General features: G+C 41.9%; 1 protein-coding gene across 1 annotated transcript; it reads right to left on the bottom strand.

Moving 5' to 3' along the window:
- Positions 1-7,382: 7,382 nt before the first annotated feature.
- Positions 7,383-20,249, bottom strand: LOC145867063 (uncharacterized). Its single transcript, XM_082971107.1, has 2 exons — positions 20,210-20,249; positions 7,383-8,911 (listed from the first exon to the last, which is right to left on the bottom strand). Exons 1-2 carry the CDS (start codon positions 20,247-20,249, stop codon positions 8,166-8,168), a joined length of 786 nt encoding a protein of 261 aa, XP_082827233.1. The 3' UTR covers positions 7,383-8,165.
- Between the last annotated feature and the right edge of the window lie 283 nt (positions 20,250-20,532).

Raw genomic sequence — 20,532 nt, 5'->3', positions numbered from 1 at the left:
CTGTAGGTTCATGCTCTACAACATTTGCAGAGTACGACCCTGCCTCACACAGGAAGCGGCGCAGGTCCTAATCCAGGCACTTGTCATCTCCCGTCTGGATTACTGCAACTCCCTGTTGGCTGGGCTCCCTGCCTGTGCCATTAAACCCCTACAACTCATCCAGAACTCCGCATCCCGTCTGGTGTTCAACCTCCCCAAGTTCTCTCACGTCACCCCGCTCCTCCGCTCACTCCACTGGCTTCCAGTTGAAGCTCGCATCCACTACAAGACCATGGTGCTTGCCTACGGAGCTGTGAGGGGAACGGCACCTCCGTACCTTAAGGCTCTGATCAGTCCCTACACCCTAACGAGGGCACTGCGTTCATCCACCTCTGGCCTGCTGGCCCCCTACCTCTGCGGAAGCACAGTTCCCGCTCAGCCCAGTCAAAACTGTTCGCTGCTCTGGCACCCCAATGGTGGAACAAGCTCCCTCACGACGCCAGGACAGCGGAGTCAATCACCACCTTCCGGAGACACCTGAAACCCCACCTCTTTAAGGAATACCTAGGATAGGATAAAGTAATCCTTCTAACCCCCCCCCCCCCCCTTAAAAGATTTAGATGCACTATTGTAAAGTGGTTGTTCCACTGGATATCATAAGGTGAATGCACCAATTTGTAAGTCGCTCTGGATAAGAGCATCTGCTAAATGACTTAAATGTAAATGTATAGTTCCTCTCAGAGAGCTATAGTTCCTCACAGAGATCTGTATCAAATACAATTTATTTATATAGCCCTTCTTACATCAGCTTATATCTCAAAGTGCTGTACAGAAACCCAGCCTAAAACCCCAAACAGCAAGCAATGCAGGTGTAGAAGCACGGTGGCTAGGAAAAACTCCCTAGAAAGGCCAAAACCCAGAAAGAAACCTAGAGAGGAACCAGGCTATGAGGGGTGGCCAGTCCTCTTCTGGCTGTGCCGGGGTGGAGATTATAACAGAACATGGCCAAGATGTTCAAATGTTCATAAATGACCAGCATGGTCAAATAATAATAATCATAGTAGTTGTCAAGGGTGCAACAAGTCAGCAACTCAAGAGTAAGTGTTATATATTATATGCAACATTTTGCTGCGTGGCAATACTGTGTTGGGATTCTGAAGGGCATTTATACAAAAGAGGTAGTCTAGACACTGTATTAATACCATTATGCATTTGAATCCCATCTAGAGCTACCATCTAAGATATTAATTTCCCTCCACAAGGGGGCGGACATGTAACGTTTCCAAAATGGGATAGTATTGTACATGTAACGTTTCCAAAATGGGATAGTATTGTCTATGTAACGTTTCCAAAATGGGATAGTATTGTACATGTAACGTTTCCAAAATGGGATAGTATTGTACATGTAACGTTTCCTAAATGGGATAGTATTGTACATGTAACGTTTCCAAAATGGGATAGTATTGTCCATGTAACGTTCTGCCCCCTTGTGAGTTAATAGTATTGCATGCTGTAGCAGGCTATATAAAGAGGAAGACCTCCATTGACGATTTAGTTCGTTGTAACATCTGGTCTGGACAGGTCACCGTCCTTAGTTAGTTAGTTAGTTAACGAAGCTAACGTTAGCTAGTTCATTATCACAAAAGTGAGAACTGCTCTAGATTGGAAACTTACGTTAATGAGTGTAAAGCCATGTTGGCTTTATAGAAACGATATACAATATATGGGAAAGAATACAGTTGAGGAAATAATCCAAACCTAGTTGTGCCTAGTTAGGACATAACGTTAGCTAGCTAGCTAACGGTACTGTACTGTAGCTCATACAACGCCGACGGTCAAACCCGGCTTTCTAATATTTACGTTCATTAACTATAGTAACGTTATGGAAGATATTCACAGAAAACCATCATTGTCTTCGTTATTCATTATTAGTATGTTATATTATTATAATAAATGATTTCGAGACATATTCAGAGCCAAACATCAACCCAACTTAACCTTTTTAACTGTTGTCGCATCCAAACTTGTCACCATCGTTTTCAGTTGTAATTGCGAAGTTCCCGGAAGAAGTCCAGCAACAACGGAGGTTCCTCGATGAACCCACCTTCTAACAAGTTCTTTGAAGAACCTTTTGGGGCTGTTTTTCATTGACCAAGAACCCTACGGTTCTTAGGTGGATCTGAGAACAACTCCAGTTGAACCCTTCATTTTTAGAGTGTAGTCGGCTCTATTTACTCTCAGATTCAAACATGATGATTAGTATCAACGATCAAGTCAGCTGCTGCTGCTCCAATACAGTATGAGGTGAGATGGTGAACTGACGTTCAACTGGGCAGTCAGCTGCTGCTGCTCCAATACAGTATGAGGTGAGACGGTGAACTGATGTTGAACTGGGCAGTCAGCCGCTGCTGCTCCAATACAGTATGAGGTGAGGCGGTGAACTGATGTTGAACCGGGCAGTCAGCCGCTGCTGCTCCAATACAGTATGAGGTGAGACGGTGAACTGATGTTGAACCGGGCAGTCAGCCGCTGCTGCTCCAATACAGTATGAGGTGAGACGGTGAACTGACGTTGAACCGGGCAGTCAGCTGCTGCTGCTCCAATACAGTATGAGGTGAGACGGTGAACTGACGTTGAACCGGGCAGTCAGCTGCTGCTGCTCCAATACAGTATGAGGTGAGACGGTGAACTGATGTTGAACCGGGCAGTCAGCTGCTGCTGCTCCAATACAGTATGAGGTGAGACGGTGAACTGACGTTGAACTGGGCAGTCAGCTGCTGCTGCTCCAATACAGTATGAGGTGAGACGGTGAACTGACGTTGAACCGGGCAGTCAGCTGCTGCTGCTCCAATACAGTATGAGGTGAGACAGTGAACTGATGTTGAACCGGGCAGTCAGCTGCTGCTGCTCCAATACAGTATGAGGTGAGACGGTGACCTGATGTTGAACTGGGCAGTCAGCTGCTGCTGCTCCAATACAGTATGAGGTGAGACGGTGAACTGACGTTGAACTGGGCAGTCAGCTGCTGCTGCTCCAATACAGTATGAGGTGAGACGGTGAACTGATGTTGAATCATAATGATTAAGTTAATTAAAATGAATTTGTGAAACTGTTAAAAAAATTGTATATTCAATATTTTACGCTATTGTTATCATATAGAAACATGATGGAATATTGTACATCATATTAGCATCAACATACATTATTGTTTCATTCAATTTCACATAATAAGGATATTTCATATTTTCAAGTTCAGAAGTCAGAACCCATCACCTGCTATGTAAAAGAGACAGAAGAATGCACAATGGTCAATGCTATCTGGGATCCTTGGGACATCCCTACCCTAAACCCTAACCTTAACCCCTACCTTAACCATTTTAAATGTCAACTTCAATGGGCTATGGACGTCCCAAGGATGTATCTCTACCTGAAAATACATGATCTAAGTGATTGATAGTTGGTATTCAGCAGTCATAAAGCCTTATTTACTTTAATGAACTACTAAAATAGTGATTTTGTCAGACAGCATAGACAGCAGCTCTACACTTTATTGACTGACTGATCCATTCATCCTTCCATCCCTCCTCAGCCTTCCTCTCCTCTGAAGACCCAGTGAGGGTGGAGCTCAGTCAGAGAGCTGTTGAGGGACTGGTTAGGAAGAACACTTCTACAGCCAGAGAGGTGAGGTCACACATGGTTTAGATGGTAAATATTTATGTCCCCTTAGCGGTTCATCACGTCAGCAAAAGGGAATCTATGTTTATTTACATTAGTGCAAATTGTCCGCTGATATTGGTGTAATTTCTCACCCCTTTTGGCTGTATGAAAGTTCATTTTCCCTCAGACACACACATTTGTTCTTTGATATTATGAAGGTAATTTGTGTCAAATTTACTTTTCCCGTCATTCACCCCATCTCTTTACATTGCTTATGCATATTCAGTGGCCTGACTGCATCCAGACTATGTCAAATTTTTGTGTTTGCTAAAATTGCAGCACGAGGGCAAAGATTTGTGTGTATTAGGTATTTGTTGTGAAATTGTTAGATATTAATTGTTAGATATTACTGCACTGTGGGAACTAGAAGGACAAGCATTTCACTACACCTGCAATAACATCTGCTGAACACCTGTATGTGACCAACAACATTTGATTTATTATGAAGGTAATTTGTGTCAAATGTACTTTTCCCCTCATTCACCCCACCTCTTTACATTGCTGATGCATAATCAGTGGCCTGACTGTGTCAAAGGCCCATCCTGGTAGATCTGAACCTAATGCAGCTTGGAGTGATCGGATGACAGAAGTCACATTTAGGTGCCAGGTGTAACTGAGGCCATAGATGCTCCATATCCATTACTTGAGTGTTTTGTATAATATGACTAAATGTGTTTTTGTGTTGCAGGGTGTCGTGTCTTTGGGGTACGATTAAACTGAAGATATGTTTATCAATTAACTCCCTGTAATTATTATCACGCGATTAAACTGATTAATCGTTTAATTGTAATTAACTAGGAGATCGGGGCACCAAGGAAAATATTCAGATTACAAAGTTATAATTTTCCTAATATAACTTTCCTATATTATAACATTATATATTATATTCTATTATAGTATAGGCCGATTATCTTCTGGCTAAATGGTGTATTTTACCTCGCGTCCAGTCTCATTCCAAACGTCGTAAATTGTTGTATCTGCACGAACCCAGTCTTTACTAAAATCATCCATACATCAATTGTCTTAAAATCATTTATTTACTAAACTAAGTAATTCACAGAAAGTATACAAACAGTAATTATCATCACAAAGAATTGGTAGAGTAATGTGCTTTCGTGGTCTAAACAGGCCTGGCGGCCTGTTGAACAATGGGTCATAAACGGTCAACTGAGGAGACACACAGAGTTCATTAATATTAACAATTGATATGCTAATCCTTTGTACATGAACGCTCACTCATTCGGGAACAACTGCAATCAATATATATTTACGCTCAGTGTGTCGTCGGGATCCTTGTTGAAGAGTCGTTCTGTTGGAGAGTTTTGTCTCTCTCTCTCTCTCTCTCGGTTAGAATGGATCTTTCAAAGCGACATTCATTAATGTCGTCATAGAATAGATGTTTCGTCGGTCTTCGCGTTCAATGATATTAATTAATAGTCTGCAGCTAGAAATTATATCAAAGACTTGTTCTTATTCTGTTGGTCTCGATAGTCTAAAAGTTAACCACGTGGTATAGTTCACTTTCAGTAGAGTACTTGGATGGTCAAACCTATTGGCCAACTCACAATGGAGTGGAGGCCTGGTCTGGAGAAATGTAAATCAGGGGGTGTTTTATAGTGCCCATAGAACAGCTTGTCAAATGACGCCTGGTCCTGTATGGGTCCCTGGGGGCGTGCCTATGACTGAGTTAGATTTGGTTACAGAAATACAATTCTATCACATTACATCAGTACATAGCATCTCAATGTCTTGCAAAAGCTTTATCCATATTAATACATTCTATACAACCATTATGATGCTATTATATAAACAGTTTTATGGTAATATGGCTATATTGTCTCTTCTGAGTATCACAAAATTGTACCAAGCGGATCAGTTCGTAGCTGGATTCTTCACCAATCTTCCATACCTTCTCCAGCACACACAAAATGTCGCTTGGCTCTCCAATTCTATGAGTTGGAAGAATTTCCTGTGTCTCTCTATGGGCCATGTGGCCAGAGACTCTCCTGGAATTTTAGAGTTTTTACAACTCTTTACACACAGGGTGGATTGGGGAGGGGTCAACTGTCCTCCCTGTACCAAAAGAGGCCAACGTCATGACACATGAATATAGAATGGACGAATAAACGTTCAGGTTTTCCTCTTCGATCAGCCAAATAATACCAGGGTTCTGGAATAGAATCACCTGTATATAGAATAATACCAGGGTTCTCCCAGGCCCTACCACCTAGTGGGCTTTCTGGAATAGAAACACCTGTATATAGAATAATACCAGGGTTCTGGAATAGAATCACCTGTATATAGAATAATACCAGGGTTCTCCCAGGCCCTACCACCTAGTGGGATTTCTGTAATAGAAACACCTGTATTTAGAATAATACCAGGGTATAGTTCACTTTCAGTAGAGTACTTGGATGGTCAAACCTATTGGCCAACTCGCAATGGAGTGGAGGCCTGGTCTGGAGAAAAGTAAATCAGGGTGGGTTTTATAGTGACATAGAACAGCTTGTCACATGACGCCTGGTCCTGTCTGTGTCCCTGGGGGGTGTGCCGATGACTGAGTTAAGCTTGGTACAGGAATACAATTCTATCACATTAACATCAGTACATAGCATCTCAATGTATTACAAAAGCTTTATCCTTATTAATACATTCTATACAACCATGTGGATGCAAGTCTCATCGCTGAGGCTATTATATAAACAGTTTTATGGTAATATGGCTATATTGTCTCTTCTGAGTATCACAAAATTGTACCAAGCGGACCAGTTCGTAGCTGGATTCTTCACCAATCTTCCATACCTTCTCCAGAACACAAATGTCGCTTGGCTCCCCAATTCTGTGAGTTGGAAGAATTTCCTGTGTCTCTCTATGGGCCATGTGGCAAGAGATTCTCCTCAGAGTTTTTACAACCCTTTCACACAGGGCCTGGGTGGGGTAAGGTAGGTTGGGGGATGGTGTAAGGGGGGAGGGGGTCAACTGTCCTCCCTGTACTCAAAGAGGCCAACGTCATGACAAGGGGCAGTCAGAAATGGAACAGCAAGGCCACAGAACATGACATAAGCAGAGCTGTGGGAGACCACCTCAAGCCCCTGGTAGAGCCGGGGGTGGTGTTTACCACTCCACCACGCCTTCAGCAGGCTGGAAAAGTTGGATTGATACCGTTTTTCGGACCAAGAGTCTGTTGCTTGGTCAGTCATTGGGTTCATTCAATAGTTTTATTTATACAGCACATGTCAGACATGGATGCAACACAATGGCTTCACAGGAAAAAACTATGAAAATAATCAGAAATATTTAGTACACAAATATGAGGATAAAAAACAATAATAACAACTGAAAGACTAATGAGCATTGTAAGGAAATGCCATTGATTAAAATATCAACAATATGATGCAATATCCAACCCAAAATATAACTTGTTTTTAGGAGGGGCTCTGAAAGACACTATGGGGGTGTCCACTGGAAGTTGACTAGTAACAACAACTGGGACATAAAAGACACCCACCATGAGACCCACTAAATCTGCCCAAGAAGAGGAAAACAAAAGAAAATCCCACACCAAACTTAAAGACAGGAAGTAAACCAAAAAGGTGGCGCAACTAAAGGTGTTGACTCTCCACATGTATCAAGACAACTGGAGCACTGGGCCAGACACTCTTAAATAGAACCTGGACCAGCTCAGGTGAAACACCTTCCCACTAACGAGATGGACAAGCCAGCACAGGTGTAACACATACTGACTAACGAGGTGACACCAATCAGTGCACCCAAGACACATTTCAGTTGAATGTATTCAGTTGTACAATCAATCAATCAAATGTATTTATAAAGCCCTTCTTACATCAGCTGATATCTCAATGTGCTGTACAGAAACCCAGCCTAAAACCCCAAACAGCAAGCAATGCAGGCGTAGAAGCACGGTGGCTAGGAAAAACTCTCTAGAAAGGCCAAAACCAAGGAAGAAACCAGGCTATGAGGGGTGGCCAGTCCTCTTCTGGCTGTGCCGGGTGGAGATTATAACAGAACATGGCCAAGATGTTCAAATGTTCATAGATGACCAGCAGGGTCAAATAATAATAATCACAGTGGTTGTCGAGGGTGCAACAGGTCAGCACCTCAGGAGTAAATGTCAGTTGGCTTTTTCATAGCCGATCATTCAGAGTATCTCTACAACTTCCATTTCACGTAATCATCTACAAAGCTTCACCTTCTACAATATAAACATGGTGTCTACTGGCTACACGTATTTCTAAATAATAATATACAATCATACTTTTTTATCCTTTCTCTTTCTATAGAATCCTAAAACTCACTAGCTTCTAGAACTCTCGTCCCCTTGGAACGAGCCCAAACAAAACTCATCTCCAATACATTTATTGTATATATACAATACAGTGTGTTCTCTGGTGTAATGTCAGCTGGCTAGATTGACCAGAACTCTTCCCACATTGATCACAGCTATAAGATTACTCCCCTGTGTGTATTCTCTGGTGTAAAGTCAGCTGGCTAGATGTAGTAAAACTCTTCCCACATTGATTACAGCTATAAGGTTTCTCTCCTGTGTGTATTCTCCGGTGTAAAGTCAGAGAGCCAGATGTAGTAAAACTATTCCCACACTGATCACAGCTGTAAGGTTTCTCTCCTGTGTGTGTTCTCTGGTGTTGAGTCAGATGGCAAGATCGACCAAAACTCTTCCCACATTGATCACAGATATAAGATTTCTCTCCTGTGTGTGTTCTCTGGTGTAGATTCAGAGAGCCAGATGTAGTATAACTCATCCCACATTGATCACAGCTGTAAGATTTCGCTCCTGTGTGTGTTCTCTGGTGCACTGTCAGCTGTCCAGAATGACCAAAACTCTTCCCACATTGACCACAGCTATATGGTTTCTCTCCTGTGTGTATTCTCTGGTGCACTGTCAGCTCTCTAGATTGACCAAAACTCTTCCCACATTGATCACAGCTATAAGGTTTCTCTCCTGTGTGTATTCTCTGGTGTTGAGTCAGATGGCAAGATTGACCAAAACTCTTCCCACATTGATCACAGCTATAAGGTTTCTCTCCTGTGTGTGTTCTCTGGTGTAGATTCAGAGAGCCAGATGAAGTAAAACTCTTCCCACATTGATCACAGCTGTAAGATTTCTCTCCTGTGTGTGTTCTCTGATGAATTTTAATGCCTGATGAGGTGAATCTCTTCCCACAATCAAAGCAGTCTCCTCAGAGGACCCACGATAGTCATGTCTCTCTCCTGTGTGAACAACAAAGTCAGACAGATGATTAAAGGCCCACAACAGCGGAAATCCACTGTAAAAGGTGATGCCAACAGCGGAGCCATGATGTTGTACAACAATTGAGTCTGTAATGAATGTTAAAATTATTTGACAATTGTCTTAAAATGAGTAGGAATAGTCATATTTTGTCTTCTTTTCACATTAGTAGTGACATCGATGATTGTAGGCTAGAAATAAGTTATTCATGTTGTTGAAACTCTAAGCAGTGTGCCAGACGACTAATTGGTCTCCAATATAGGCCCCTTTCTGTGTTTGCTAAAATTGCAGCACGAGGGCAATTTGATTGCAGAAACTCCTCCCTGCTAATGAAGAAACCGATAGTTATGGATGTACTATATCTGTCAGGAGCAAAAATGGTGAGCAAAGATTTTAGTTTTTCACAATGTATTCTGAAAGTGAATGGGGGAAATTCAGGGGAGTAACCTCCATTTCCAGGTTGCTTATGAGTTCATTTCACACTACTTTGGATTATAATTGTAAGGCTCATTTGAATGTCCTGTTTAATATAATATTTGCTACAGTATTATGAATTGTGTGTAATTATTGAAGAACCGTGTTAATGACAGTATCCATTTGGGTGTTGTCAATAAAGTTAAGATTTTATTTTTTATTTCACCTTTATTTAACCAGGTAGGCCAGTCGAGAACAAGTTCTCATTTACAACTGCGACCTGGCCAAGATAAAGCAAAGCAGTGCGACAAAAACACAACAGAGTTACACATGGGATAAACAAACGAACAGTCAATAACACAATAGAAAAATCTGGAGTACGGAGGAAAAGCAATAAATAGGCCATAGTAGCGAAGTAATTACAATTTAACACTGAAGTGATGGATGTGCAGATGATGATGTGCAAGTAGAAATACTGGTGTGCAAAAGAGCAGAGAAAGTAAATAAAAACATGGGGATGAGGTAGGCAGTTGGATGGGCTATTTACAGATGGGCTATGTACAGATGGGCTGTGTACAGCTGCAGCGATCGGTAAGCTGCTCAGATAGCTGATGCTTAAAGTTAGTGAGGAAGATATATGTCTCCAACTTCAGCGATTTTTGCAATTCGTTCAAGTCATTGGCAGCAGAGAACTGGAAAGAAATGTGTCCAAAGTAGGTGTTGGCTTTGGTGATGACCAGTGAGATATACCTCTTTGAGTGCGTGCTATGGGTGGGTGTTGCTATGGTGACCAGTGAGCTGAGTTAAGGTGGCCTAGCAAAGACTTATAGATGACCTGGAGCCAGTGGGTTTGGCGACAAATATGTAGAGAAGGCCAGCCAACGAGAGCTTACAGGTCGCAGTGGTGGGTGGTATATGGGGATTTGGTGACAAAACGGATGGCACTGTGATAGACTGCCTCCAGTTTGCTGAGTAGAGTGTTGGAGGCTATTTTGAAAATGACATCGCCGAAGTCAAGGATCGGCAGGAAAGTCAGTTTAACGAGGGTATGTTTGGCAGCGTGAGTGAAGGAGGCTTTGTTGCGAAATATGAAGCTGATTCTAGATTTCATTTTGGATTGGAAATGCTTAACTTCATCGGGGTAGGGGGCAGTATTTTCACGTCCGGATGAAAAGCGTGCCCAGAGTAAACTGCCTGCTACTCAGGCCCAAAAGCTAGAATATGCATATAATTAGTAGATTTGGATAGAAAACACTGAAGTGTCTAAAACGGTTTGAATAATGTCTGTGAGTATAACAGAACTCATATGGCAGGCAAACCTTAGAAAAATCCAACCAGGAAGTGTGGAAATCTGAGGTTTGTAGTTTTTCAAGTGATTGCCTATCTAACACACAATATACATCCAATATACAGTGTCTATGGGGTCATATTGCACTTCCTAAGGCTTCCACTAGATGTCAACAGTCTTTAGAATGTTGTTTCAGGCTTCTACTGTGAATGGGGAGAGAATAAGAGCTGATTGAGTCAGGTGTCTGGCCGTCAGCCATTATTTTAGTTACGCACGCAGCCATGAGCACAAGCTCAGTTCTCTTTCCTTTATGAAGACAAAGGAATTATCCGGTTGGAATATTTTTGAAGATTTATGATAAAAACATCCTAAAGATTGATTCTACACATCGTTTGACGTGTTTCTACAAACTGTAATATAACTTTTTTGACTTTTCGTCTGGACTTTAGTGCGCGCGCCTTCTGCATTTGGAATAGTGAACCTAACGCGCGAACAAAATGGAGGTATTTGGACATAAACATGAACTTTATCGAACAAAACGTACATGTATTGTGGAACTGGGATTCCTGGGAGTGCATTCCGATGAAAATCATCAAAGGTAAGTGAATATTTATAATGGTATTTCTGACTTCTGTTGACTCCACAACATGGCGGGTATCTGTATGGCTTGTTTTGGTGTCTGAGCGCTGTACTCAGATTATTGCAAAGTGTGCTTTCGCCGTAAAGCTTTTTTGAAATCTGACACAGCGGTTGCATTAAGGAGAAGTATATCTTTAATTCTATGCATAACAGTTGTATATTTTATCAACGTTTATGATGAGTATTTCTGTAAATTGATGTGCTCATTCATCGGGGGTTTTGGAGGCAAAACATTTCTGAACATTACATGCCAATGTAAAATGGGGTTTTTGGATATAAATATGAACTTTATCGAGCAAAACATACATATATTGTGTAACATGAAGTCCTATGAGTGCCATCTGATGAAGATCATCAAAGGTTAGTGATTAATTTTAGCTGTATTTCTGGTTTTTGTGACGCCTCTCCTTGCTTGGAAAATGGCTGAGTGGTTTTTCTTGTCTAGGTGGTGTCCTAACATAATCTAATGCTATGCTTTCGCTGTAAAGCGTTTTTGAAATCGGACACTGTGGTTGGATTAATGAGAAGTGTATCTTTAAAATGGTGTATAATACTTGTATGTGTGAGAAATTTGAATTATGAGATTTTTGTTGTTTTGAATTTGGCGCCCTGCTATTTCAATGGCTGTTGGCGAGTGGGACGGTAGCGTCCCACCTACCCCAGAGAGGTTTTAACATGCCGGTACATACTGCTGTAATAACAAGCAAGCAAATTGTCAGCCAAAATATTGTGTAAGGTAACTTACTTGAAAAGAAATGTCTTTATTACATTGCTTAACATGTTCTTAACATTTGTCATAATTAGTTAAAGCAATGAATTTGTTTCGGCTCTCGTTGGACTTCGGCTGCATATTTTCCGCCATTTTCTTCAAATCTGAAAATGATGTGAAGCTACGTCCATTTCATGAAGAATTGCATTATGGGCCCTAAAGTACTGCGTGTATACGTCGTATTTTGGCGAATTTAGTACGACATCCGGGAACTTTTGGCATACTAACTACATCAACGACATCATAACCGCCATCGATAAGAGACATTACTGTGCAGCCGTATTCATCGACCTGGCCAAGGCTTTCGACTCTGTCAATCACCACATTCTTATTGGAAAAATCGACAGCCTTGGTTTCTCAAATGATGGCCTCGCCTGGTTTACCAACTACTTCTCTGATAGAGTTCAGTGTGTCAAATCGGAGGGCCTGTTGTACAGGCCTCTGGCAGTCTATGGGGGTGCCACAGGGTTCAATTCTCGGGCCGACTCTCTCCTCTGTATACATCAATGATGTCGCTCTTGCTGCTGGTGAGTCTCTGATCCACCTCTACGCAGATGACACCATTCTGTATACTTCTGGCCCCTCTTTGGACACTGTGTTAACTAACCTCCAAACGAGCTTCAATGCCATACAACTCTCCTTCCATGGCTCCTTCCAAACTAAATGCATGCTATTCAATCGATCACTGCCCGCACCTGCTCGCCCGTCCAGCATCACATCACAGCAGCAGGTATATCTCACTGGTCACCCCCAAAGCCAACACCTAAAATTGCGACAAGGGCGATGCGCACACAATTTGATTGCAGAAACCCCTCCCTGCTAATGCAGAAACCGCTAGTTATGGATGTAGTATATCTGCCTGGAGCAAAAATGGTGAGCAAGTGGCCTAAGCTGTGCCATTAGAGATTCTGGGTTCGAGTCCAAGCTCTGTTGCAGCCGGCCGCGACCGGGAGGCCCATGGGGCGACGCACAATTGGCCCACCGTCGTCCAGGTTAGGGGAGGGTTTGCCCGGCAGGGATATCCTTGTCTCATCGCGCACTAGCAACTCCTGTGGCGGGCCGGGCGCAGTGCACACTGACCAGGTCGCCAGGTGTACGTGTTTCCTCCGACACATTGGTGCTGATGGCTTCCGGGTTGGATGGGCATTGTGTCAAGAAGCAGCGCGGCTAGGTTGGGTTGTGTTTCGGAGGACGCATGGCTCTCGACCTTCGCCTCTCCTGAGTCCGTATGGGAGTTGCAGCGATGAGACAAGACTGTAACTACCAATTGGGGAGAAAAAAGTGTTGATTTTTTTTTTAAATATATTTAAAAAATGGTGAGCAAAAATTAGTTTTCACAATGTATTCTGAATATTACAGCACTAGATCAGGAGTGCTACTCAAGGAAACTCACATTAAGCTCTGTGTCTATTCACTAATTCACCACCGTGGGGAAACTCAGGGGAGTTCTCATAGGCTGACAGCAAATAAAGCCTCCGTTTCCAGGTTGATTATGATTATTATTATCATTTGACACTACTTTGGATTATAATTGTAAGGCTCGTTTGAATGTCCTGATTTAATATAATGTTTGTGTTATTGTCGAAAATGTACTACTTTATATTTAAAAACGACTTCAACCAGTAAAATGATCATTGGCTAGTTTTTCATCAGCCTGACATCAGCCTGACAATGAGATTTTGTCCACGCCAAAATGGTCTATAATCTCACCTAACAATAACATAGACCTACTGTAGGACCCATAACTTCACCTAACAACAACATAGACCTAGGACTATAAATCATTTAATATTTCAGGTGAAACAAGGAGACTAAAATGTCTTTGTCATGACATTTCATAACCTGATCACCAGATCATTTTGTGAATAATCCCACTAGGCTACTCTGTAATGTGTTGTCATTCTAAATGTCCTGAATAAAGGAAAATAGCTCTGTGTGTTGTACAATAGCCTATCCACCAAGGAACAGTTCTCTACACATTATGAGCTAAGTATCTCCGTTTCCAAACGGACTAACGAGACCCTACTGTAAATCAAGTAGACAATAACACATTATAAATATCGATTTGTTTGGGATGATGGATCCAACGTGGAGCACGGCATAACTGTCTTTACTGATTTCCTGGATCAGCTGATGATAGTTGAATATGTGACTGTAACTAAACAGCTACAGTATTAAGTATTATGCGTAATTATTTAAGAACCGCATTAATGACAGTATCCATTTGGGAGTTGTCAATAAAGTTAAGGTGACTCTCGGTTAGAACCATTGGATTTAGTAAACTGAAATGATTTAGGATTTCTGTGCCCATGAAAACTGTTTTCCCAGCGTAATATAAGGAGACAATAAATGTTACGTAGTTAGAGAGCATTTCAGAGATCTGAATACAAAAAACTGTCCGACAGCAAGATCCAGTATATAAGTTAAAGTTCATCATATGACAAGCTTAATGTTATGACTATAACTACTGTTCCCTGAAGGAGGGGAACTAGGTACAACATACTATTAAATCCACACGTTATGACTATAACTACTGTTCCCTGAAGGAGGGAAACTAGGTACAACATACTATTAAATCCACACCTCGCTGGAAGCCCCGCATTCCACAGGTGATGAGCGTGAGACTCGGATATATTCCTTAAATGATTTAATCCTTAAATTTAATACCTCACTTCACCGACCCAGGAAGTGGCGGAGCCAAACAGGTGTTGTAACTCGTTCATAACTGGCACGCAGATCGGTAGAAATGGTAAGATAAATTGGCACTTCAAACGGAAATGGAAAAAGTTTTCGTATTTTACCGGAAACTTCAGGAGCATAACGTCAGAATTAACGAAGGCCAGCAGCAGGTGGGGAATTGGTTATTTTCTTCTGGTTATATTGACCTCTGGCTTCCTCAAGTCATTTGTGTGTGTTAATTATTTAATCAAACGCTTGAAGCATCAGTTCAGTTCAAGTTCTGCACATACAGTTGATTTTATTAAACACATGGGGTGTGTCTATATGAACAAATACACGTCATAACATTTCAACCAATCAATTGGTAGAAAGAAAATACTATTTTTTTTAAAAATCTGCCCTAGAACATACAACATACATGCATTCAGACCCCTTCCCTTTTTACACATTTTTATTATGAAATAGATTTTTTTTTCAATTATCAATTTTCAGACAATACCTCATAAAGACATCACAATACCCCATAAAAGTGAGAAAAAAAGTTTAGAAATGCTTGTATATATATATATATATATATATATATATATATATATATATATATATATATATATATATATATATATATATATATATATATATCTAGGTCATGCCAGTAGGCTACAGTAGGTTGTATCTCTCTAGGTCATGCCAGTAGGTTACAGTAGGTTGTAACTCTCTAGGTCATGCCAGTAGGTTACAGTAGGTTGTAACTCCCTAGGTCATGCCAGTAGGTTGTATCTCTCTAGGTCATGCCAGTAGGTTACAGTAGGTTGTATCTCTCTAGGTCATGCCAGTAGGTTACAGTAGGTTCAATCTCTCTAGGTCATGCCAGTAGGTTACAGTAGGTTGTATCTCTCTAGGTCATGCCAGTAGGTTACAGTAGGTTGTAACTCTCTAGGTCATGCCAGTAGGTTACAGTAGGTTGTATCTCTCTAGGTCATGCCAGTAGGTTACAGTAGGTTGTATCTCTCTAGATCATGCCAATAGGTTACAGTAGGTTGTAACTCTCTAGGTCATGCCAGTAGGTTACAGTAGGTTGTATCTCTCTAGGTCATGCCAGTAGGTTACAGTAGGTTGTAACTCTCTAGGTCATGCCAGTAGGTTACAGTAGGTTGTATCTCTCTAGGTCATGCCAGTAGGCTACAGTAGGTTGTAACTCTCTAGGTCATTCCAGTAGGTTACAGTAGGTTGTAACTCTCTAGGTCATGCCAGTAGGTTACAGTAGGTTGGAACTCTCTAGGTCATGCCAGTAGGTTACAGTAGGTTGTATCTCTCTAGGTCATGCCAGTAGGTTACAGTAGGTTGTAACTCTCTAGGTCATGCCAGTAAGTTACAGTAGGTTGTATCTCTCTAGGTCATGCCAGTAGGTTACAGTAGGTTGTATCTCTCTAGGTCATGCCAGTAGGTTACAGTAGGTTGTATCTCTCTAGGTCATGCCAGTAGGTTACAGTAGGTTGTATCTCTCTAGGTCATGCCAGTAGGTTACAGTAGGTTGTATCTCTCTAGGTCATGGCAGTAGGCTACAGTAGGTTGTATCTCTCTAGGTCATGCCAGTAGGTTACAGTAGGTTGTAACTCTCTAGGTCATGCCAGTAGGCTACAGTAGGTTGTATCTCTCTAGGTCATGCCAGTAGGTTACAGTAGGTTGTATCTCTCTAGGTCATGCCAGTAGGTTACAGTAGGTTGTATCTCTCTAGGTCATGCCAGTAGGTTACAGTAGGTTGTATCTCTCTAGGTCATGCCAGTAGGCTACAGTAGGTTGTATCTCTCTAGGTCATGCCAGTAGGTTGTATCTCTCTAGGTCATGCCAGTAGGTTACAGTAGGTTGTATCCAAGTGGAAACAATTATCAACCCAATGTGGAAAGTGTTGAATGTGGTCAACAACAAAATGAATGGCTTATTTGCTACGTGAGGTTTACTTGATCTAACAGAAGTTTCGTAATGATTAAGTTGTTACGTGGACACGTGACATACCGACAACTTTGATAAAAACACTATAGGAGTTGTCTTCAGATCGCTATGCATATTCATGCTAGTAGCTTAGCATCTCTCTCCATTGAATACAGGCGGTTGACGACAACAACCCTCATAGAATATAAACAATAGATTACAATAATAAGATGTATCCACCAATCCAAAGACAGGATAGGCGGGAGATAGACAACCCACAGAGCTTCGTGGACAACGACTCCCCTTGTCAGGACGGAGAGACATCTTGTCAGTATATCCATAATCTTTGGTGTAGCCAACCCAACTCTCACATGGCTCTATTGGGGGTCACGGTGTGTAGTAAAACATCACTACATTAAAATCACTACATGCTGTGGCCCCCCAGTCTGCGGTCAGCAGATAGACCCTCCTCAAATATATATGTTAAGTCACTTTTTGGAAACGGAACGGAAAAAACAAGGGGTAGCTTGTTCTCTACGTTGTCTGATTCTAGACATATCAGTCATCATCCCAGGGCCCTCCGTTGAAGAGGTATTGACGAGCCAACTCCGAATATCCAAAGTTAAAAACGAATTGAAGGCGGTACTTACTGGTGTTAATCAGATCTCCTGTCTCCTCCTCTTCATCTTCCAATGTGACAGTAATCTCTCCTTCCTTCTTCACTCCAAAAACAGCATCATCCTCTTCTTCCTCTTGTTTAACTGAAACGTCTTTCTCTTCTTCTTTCACTGTAACAGCCTCACCCTCTACTTCTTGTTTTACTGTAACATCCTCTTCTTCCTTCTCCTCTTTCACGACAATGTTCAGCCCCAGAGCTTCTTTCTCCGTCCAGCAGACCTCCTCTTCTTTAACAGGAGGGGAGTAGTTTAGGGAGCTCATGTTCGGGGATGTTAGCTAGCTAGCTATCATTAGCGACTAGGCTAATGCTAACTTAACCAGCCAGCTACTATAGCTGACTAATAAAAATAACGTAATATTAAATTAAATAGGTTAACAAGTAGATACGATAGAAGTGTGTCTAAAACACAGTAGCTAATATAGACCGAAAGCGTCTAAATAGCTTGAATCTTTCGGCTATGTTGGCTAGCAAGCTACCGAGGTGGTTGACGAGCTGTTTATGAAGAACCGTCCACTAGATTATACGTCACGCTGCAGCATCGCCTGAAAGACGCACATCGCCGTCTGCTGACTGGATGGAAACGCAGTTGAGGATCACATTTTAATTACAGACAAAGATTATTTTACATGAATTTAATTAACTTTTTTTAAATGTAGTTTATAGCGTATTCGGAAAGTATTCAAACGCTTTACTTTCTCCACATTTTGTTACGCTTTATTCTAAAATGGATTTAGGAGAAAATGTTCCTCATCAATCTACACACAATACCCCATAATGACAAAGCGAAAGCAGGTTTTTAGAAATGATCAGAAATGTATTACAAATAAAAAACTAAAATACCTTATTTACATAAGTATTCAAACCCTTTGCTATGAGACATATTACAGACATATTCAATCTCTCCCTATCCCAGTCTACTGTCCCCACATGCTTCAAGATGTCCACCATTGTTCCTGTACCCAATATATATTTATTTTATTTAACTCAGCAAGTCAGTTAAGAACAAATTCTTTATTTACAATGATAGCCTGGCCAAACCCGGACAACGCAGTGACTCCCAATCACAGCCGGATGTGATTCAGCCTGGATTCAAACCAGGGACTGTAGTGACGCCTCTTGCACTGAGATGCAGTGCTGTAAACCGTTGCACCACTCGGGAGCCCAGAAAGCAAAGGTAACTGATCTAAATGACTATCGCCCCGTAGCACTCACTTCCATCATCATGAAGTGCTTTTTGAGACTAGTCAAGGATCATATCACCTCCACCTTACCTGATACCCTAGACCCACTCCAATTTGCTTACCGCCTCAATAGATCCACAGATGATGCAATCACACTGCACACTGCCCTATCCCATCTGGACAAGAAGAATACCTATGTAAGAATGCTGTTCATTGACTATAGCTCAGCATTCAACACCATAGTATCCTCCAAGCTCTTCATTAAGCTTGAGGCCCTGGGTCTGAACCCCGCCCTGTGTAACTGGGTCCTGGACTTCCTGACGGGCCTCCCCCAGGTGGTGAAGATAGGAGAAAACACCTCCACTTCACTGATGGGTGCTCAGCCCCTCCTGTACTTCCTGTTCACCATGACTGCGTGGCCACGTACGCCTCAATCATCAAGTTTGCAGACGACACAACAGTAGTAGGCCTGATTACCAGCAATGATGAGAGCCTACAGGAAGGAAGTGAGGGCCCTGGGAGTGTGGTGCCAGGAAAATAACCTCTCGCCCAACGTCAACAAAACAAAGGAGATGATCGTGGACTTCAGATAACAGCAGAGGGAGCACCCCCCTATCCACATCAATGGGACGCAGTGGAGAAGGTGGAAAGATTAAAGTTCATCATTGTACACATCACTGACAAACTGAAATGGTCCACCCACACAGAAATGTGGTGAAGAAGGCGCAACAGCGACTTTTCAACCTCAGGAGGCTGAAGAAATTTGGCTTGGCAACTAAAACCCTCACAAACTTTTACAGATGCACAATTGAGAGCATCCTGTATCACCGCCTGGTACGGCAACTGATAATGCCTGCAACTGCACCCCCCCGGTGATGCGGTCTGCCCAACGCATCACTGGGGGCAAACTACCTGCTCTCCAGGACATCTACAGCACCCGATTTCACAGGAAGGCCAAGAAGATCATCAAGGACAACAACCACCCGAGATGGTCGATGGTCACTATGAAAGCACTCCAGAGTTCCTCTGTGGAGATGGGAGAACCTTCCAGAAGGACACCATCTCTGCAGCACTCCACCAATCAGGCCTTGATGGTCCAGTGGCCAGACGGAAGCCACTCCTCAGTAAAAGGCACAATATTCTAATTAAAAAGGTACACTGTATTTAAAGGGATGGCTTAAGATGGAAAGGACTGAAAACCCTATTGAAATTAAAACTCCATGAGAAAATATGTTGGCCAACAAGTGTGAGGGTTTTCAGCCGTTTAATGAAATGTATTCAGAGTGCCCAAGGTAGGTATGCAGAGCATGAAATTAGTGTGTAGGCAAAGCATACATTCCTAAATGGGGATCGGCCCCAGTCTCCTGATAAAACACAGACCCCTCCTCCTACAGCAATTTCATGCTCATTTTGAGAAAGTGGCACTACAGTCTCCTGGTAAAAGAATACTTTGCCAAAAAACCCATGCAAAGTGCTGGAAGTGTGTTGATTTTATGGATCTACTTTTGATGAAATAAGGAAAATATTCAATTTACTTTTAGGGAAGAAATTGTACAATAAAACCGGAATAAACGTTAAAATCCCCACTTGCTCCTTGATTATCGATAAACATTTTGGGCATTCAACAAAACATATAGCGTCCTCCATTACTCTGGGTACAGCCTACCTCTGAAAGCAATCTGCACAAACCTGATCACATTCGACATATCAACATTTTGCCATATAGCCAGTTGGCAGGCATGCTGTAATGTCTCTTTTGTCAGTCAACATGTTTGAACACAACTGTTACAGTGGCTTAAATGAAGGAATGGAATGGAACACTATTAGATTCTATATAGAGGAAAGGATGGAATGGAACACTATTAGATTCTAAATAGAGGAAAGGATGGAATGGAACACTATTAGATTCTATATAGAGGAAAGGATGGAATGGAACACTATTAGATTCTATATAGAGGAAAGGATGGAATGGAACACTATTAGATTCTA

The sequence above is a fragment of the Salmo salar genome, unplaced genomic scaffold (assembly GCF_965601325.2).
Source record: "Salmo salar unplaced genomic scaffold, fSalSal1 ptg000177l, whole genome shotgun sequence".
NCBI lineage: Eukaryota > Metazoa > Chordata > Actinopteri > Salmoniformes > Salmonidae > Salmo > Salmo salar.
The sequence above is the reverse complement of the archived record's forward strand: the minus strand, read 5'-3'. Positions and strand labels throughout refer to the sequence as shown.

Coding starts and splice junctions, on each gene's coding strand:
- LOC145867063 (XM_082971107.1), bottom strand. CDS start 20,249: ATGTCGAATGTGATCAGGTTTGTGCAGATTGCTTTCAGAG. Junction 8,912..20,209: donor TGTGCAGATTGCTTTCAGAG/GTAGGCTGTACC, acceptor TCCTCTGAGGAG/ACTGCTTTGATTGTGGGAAG.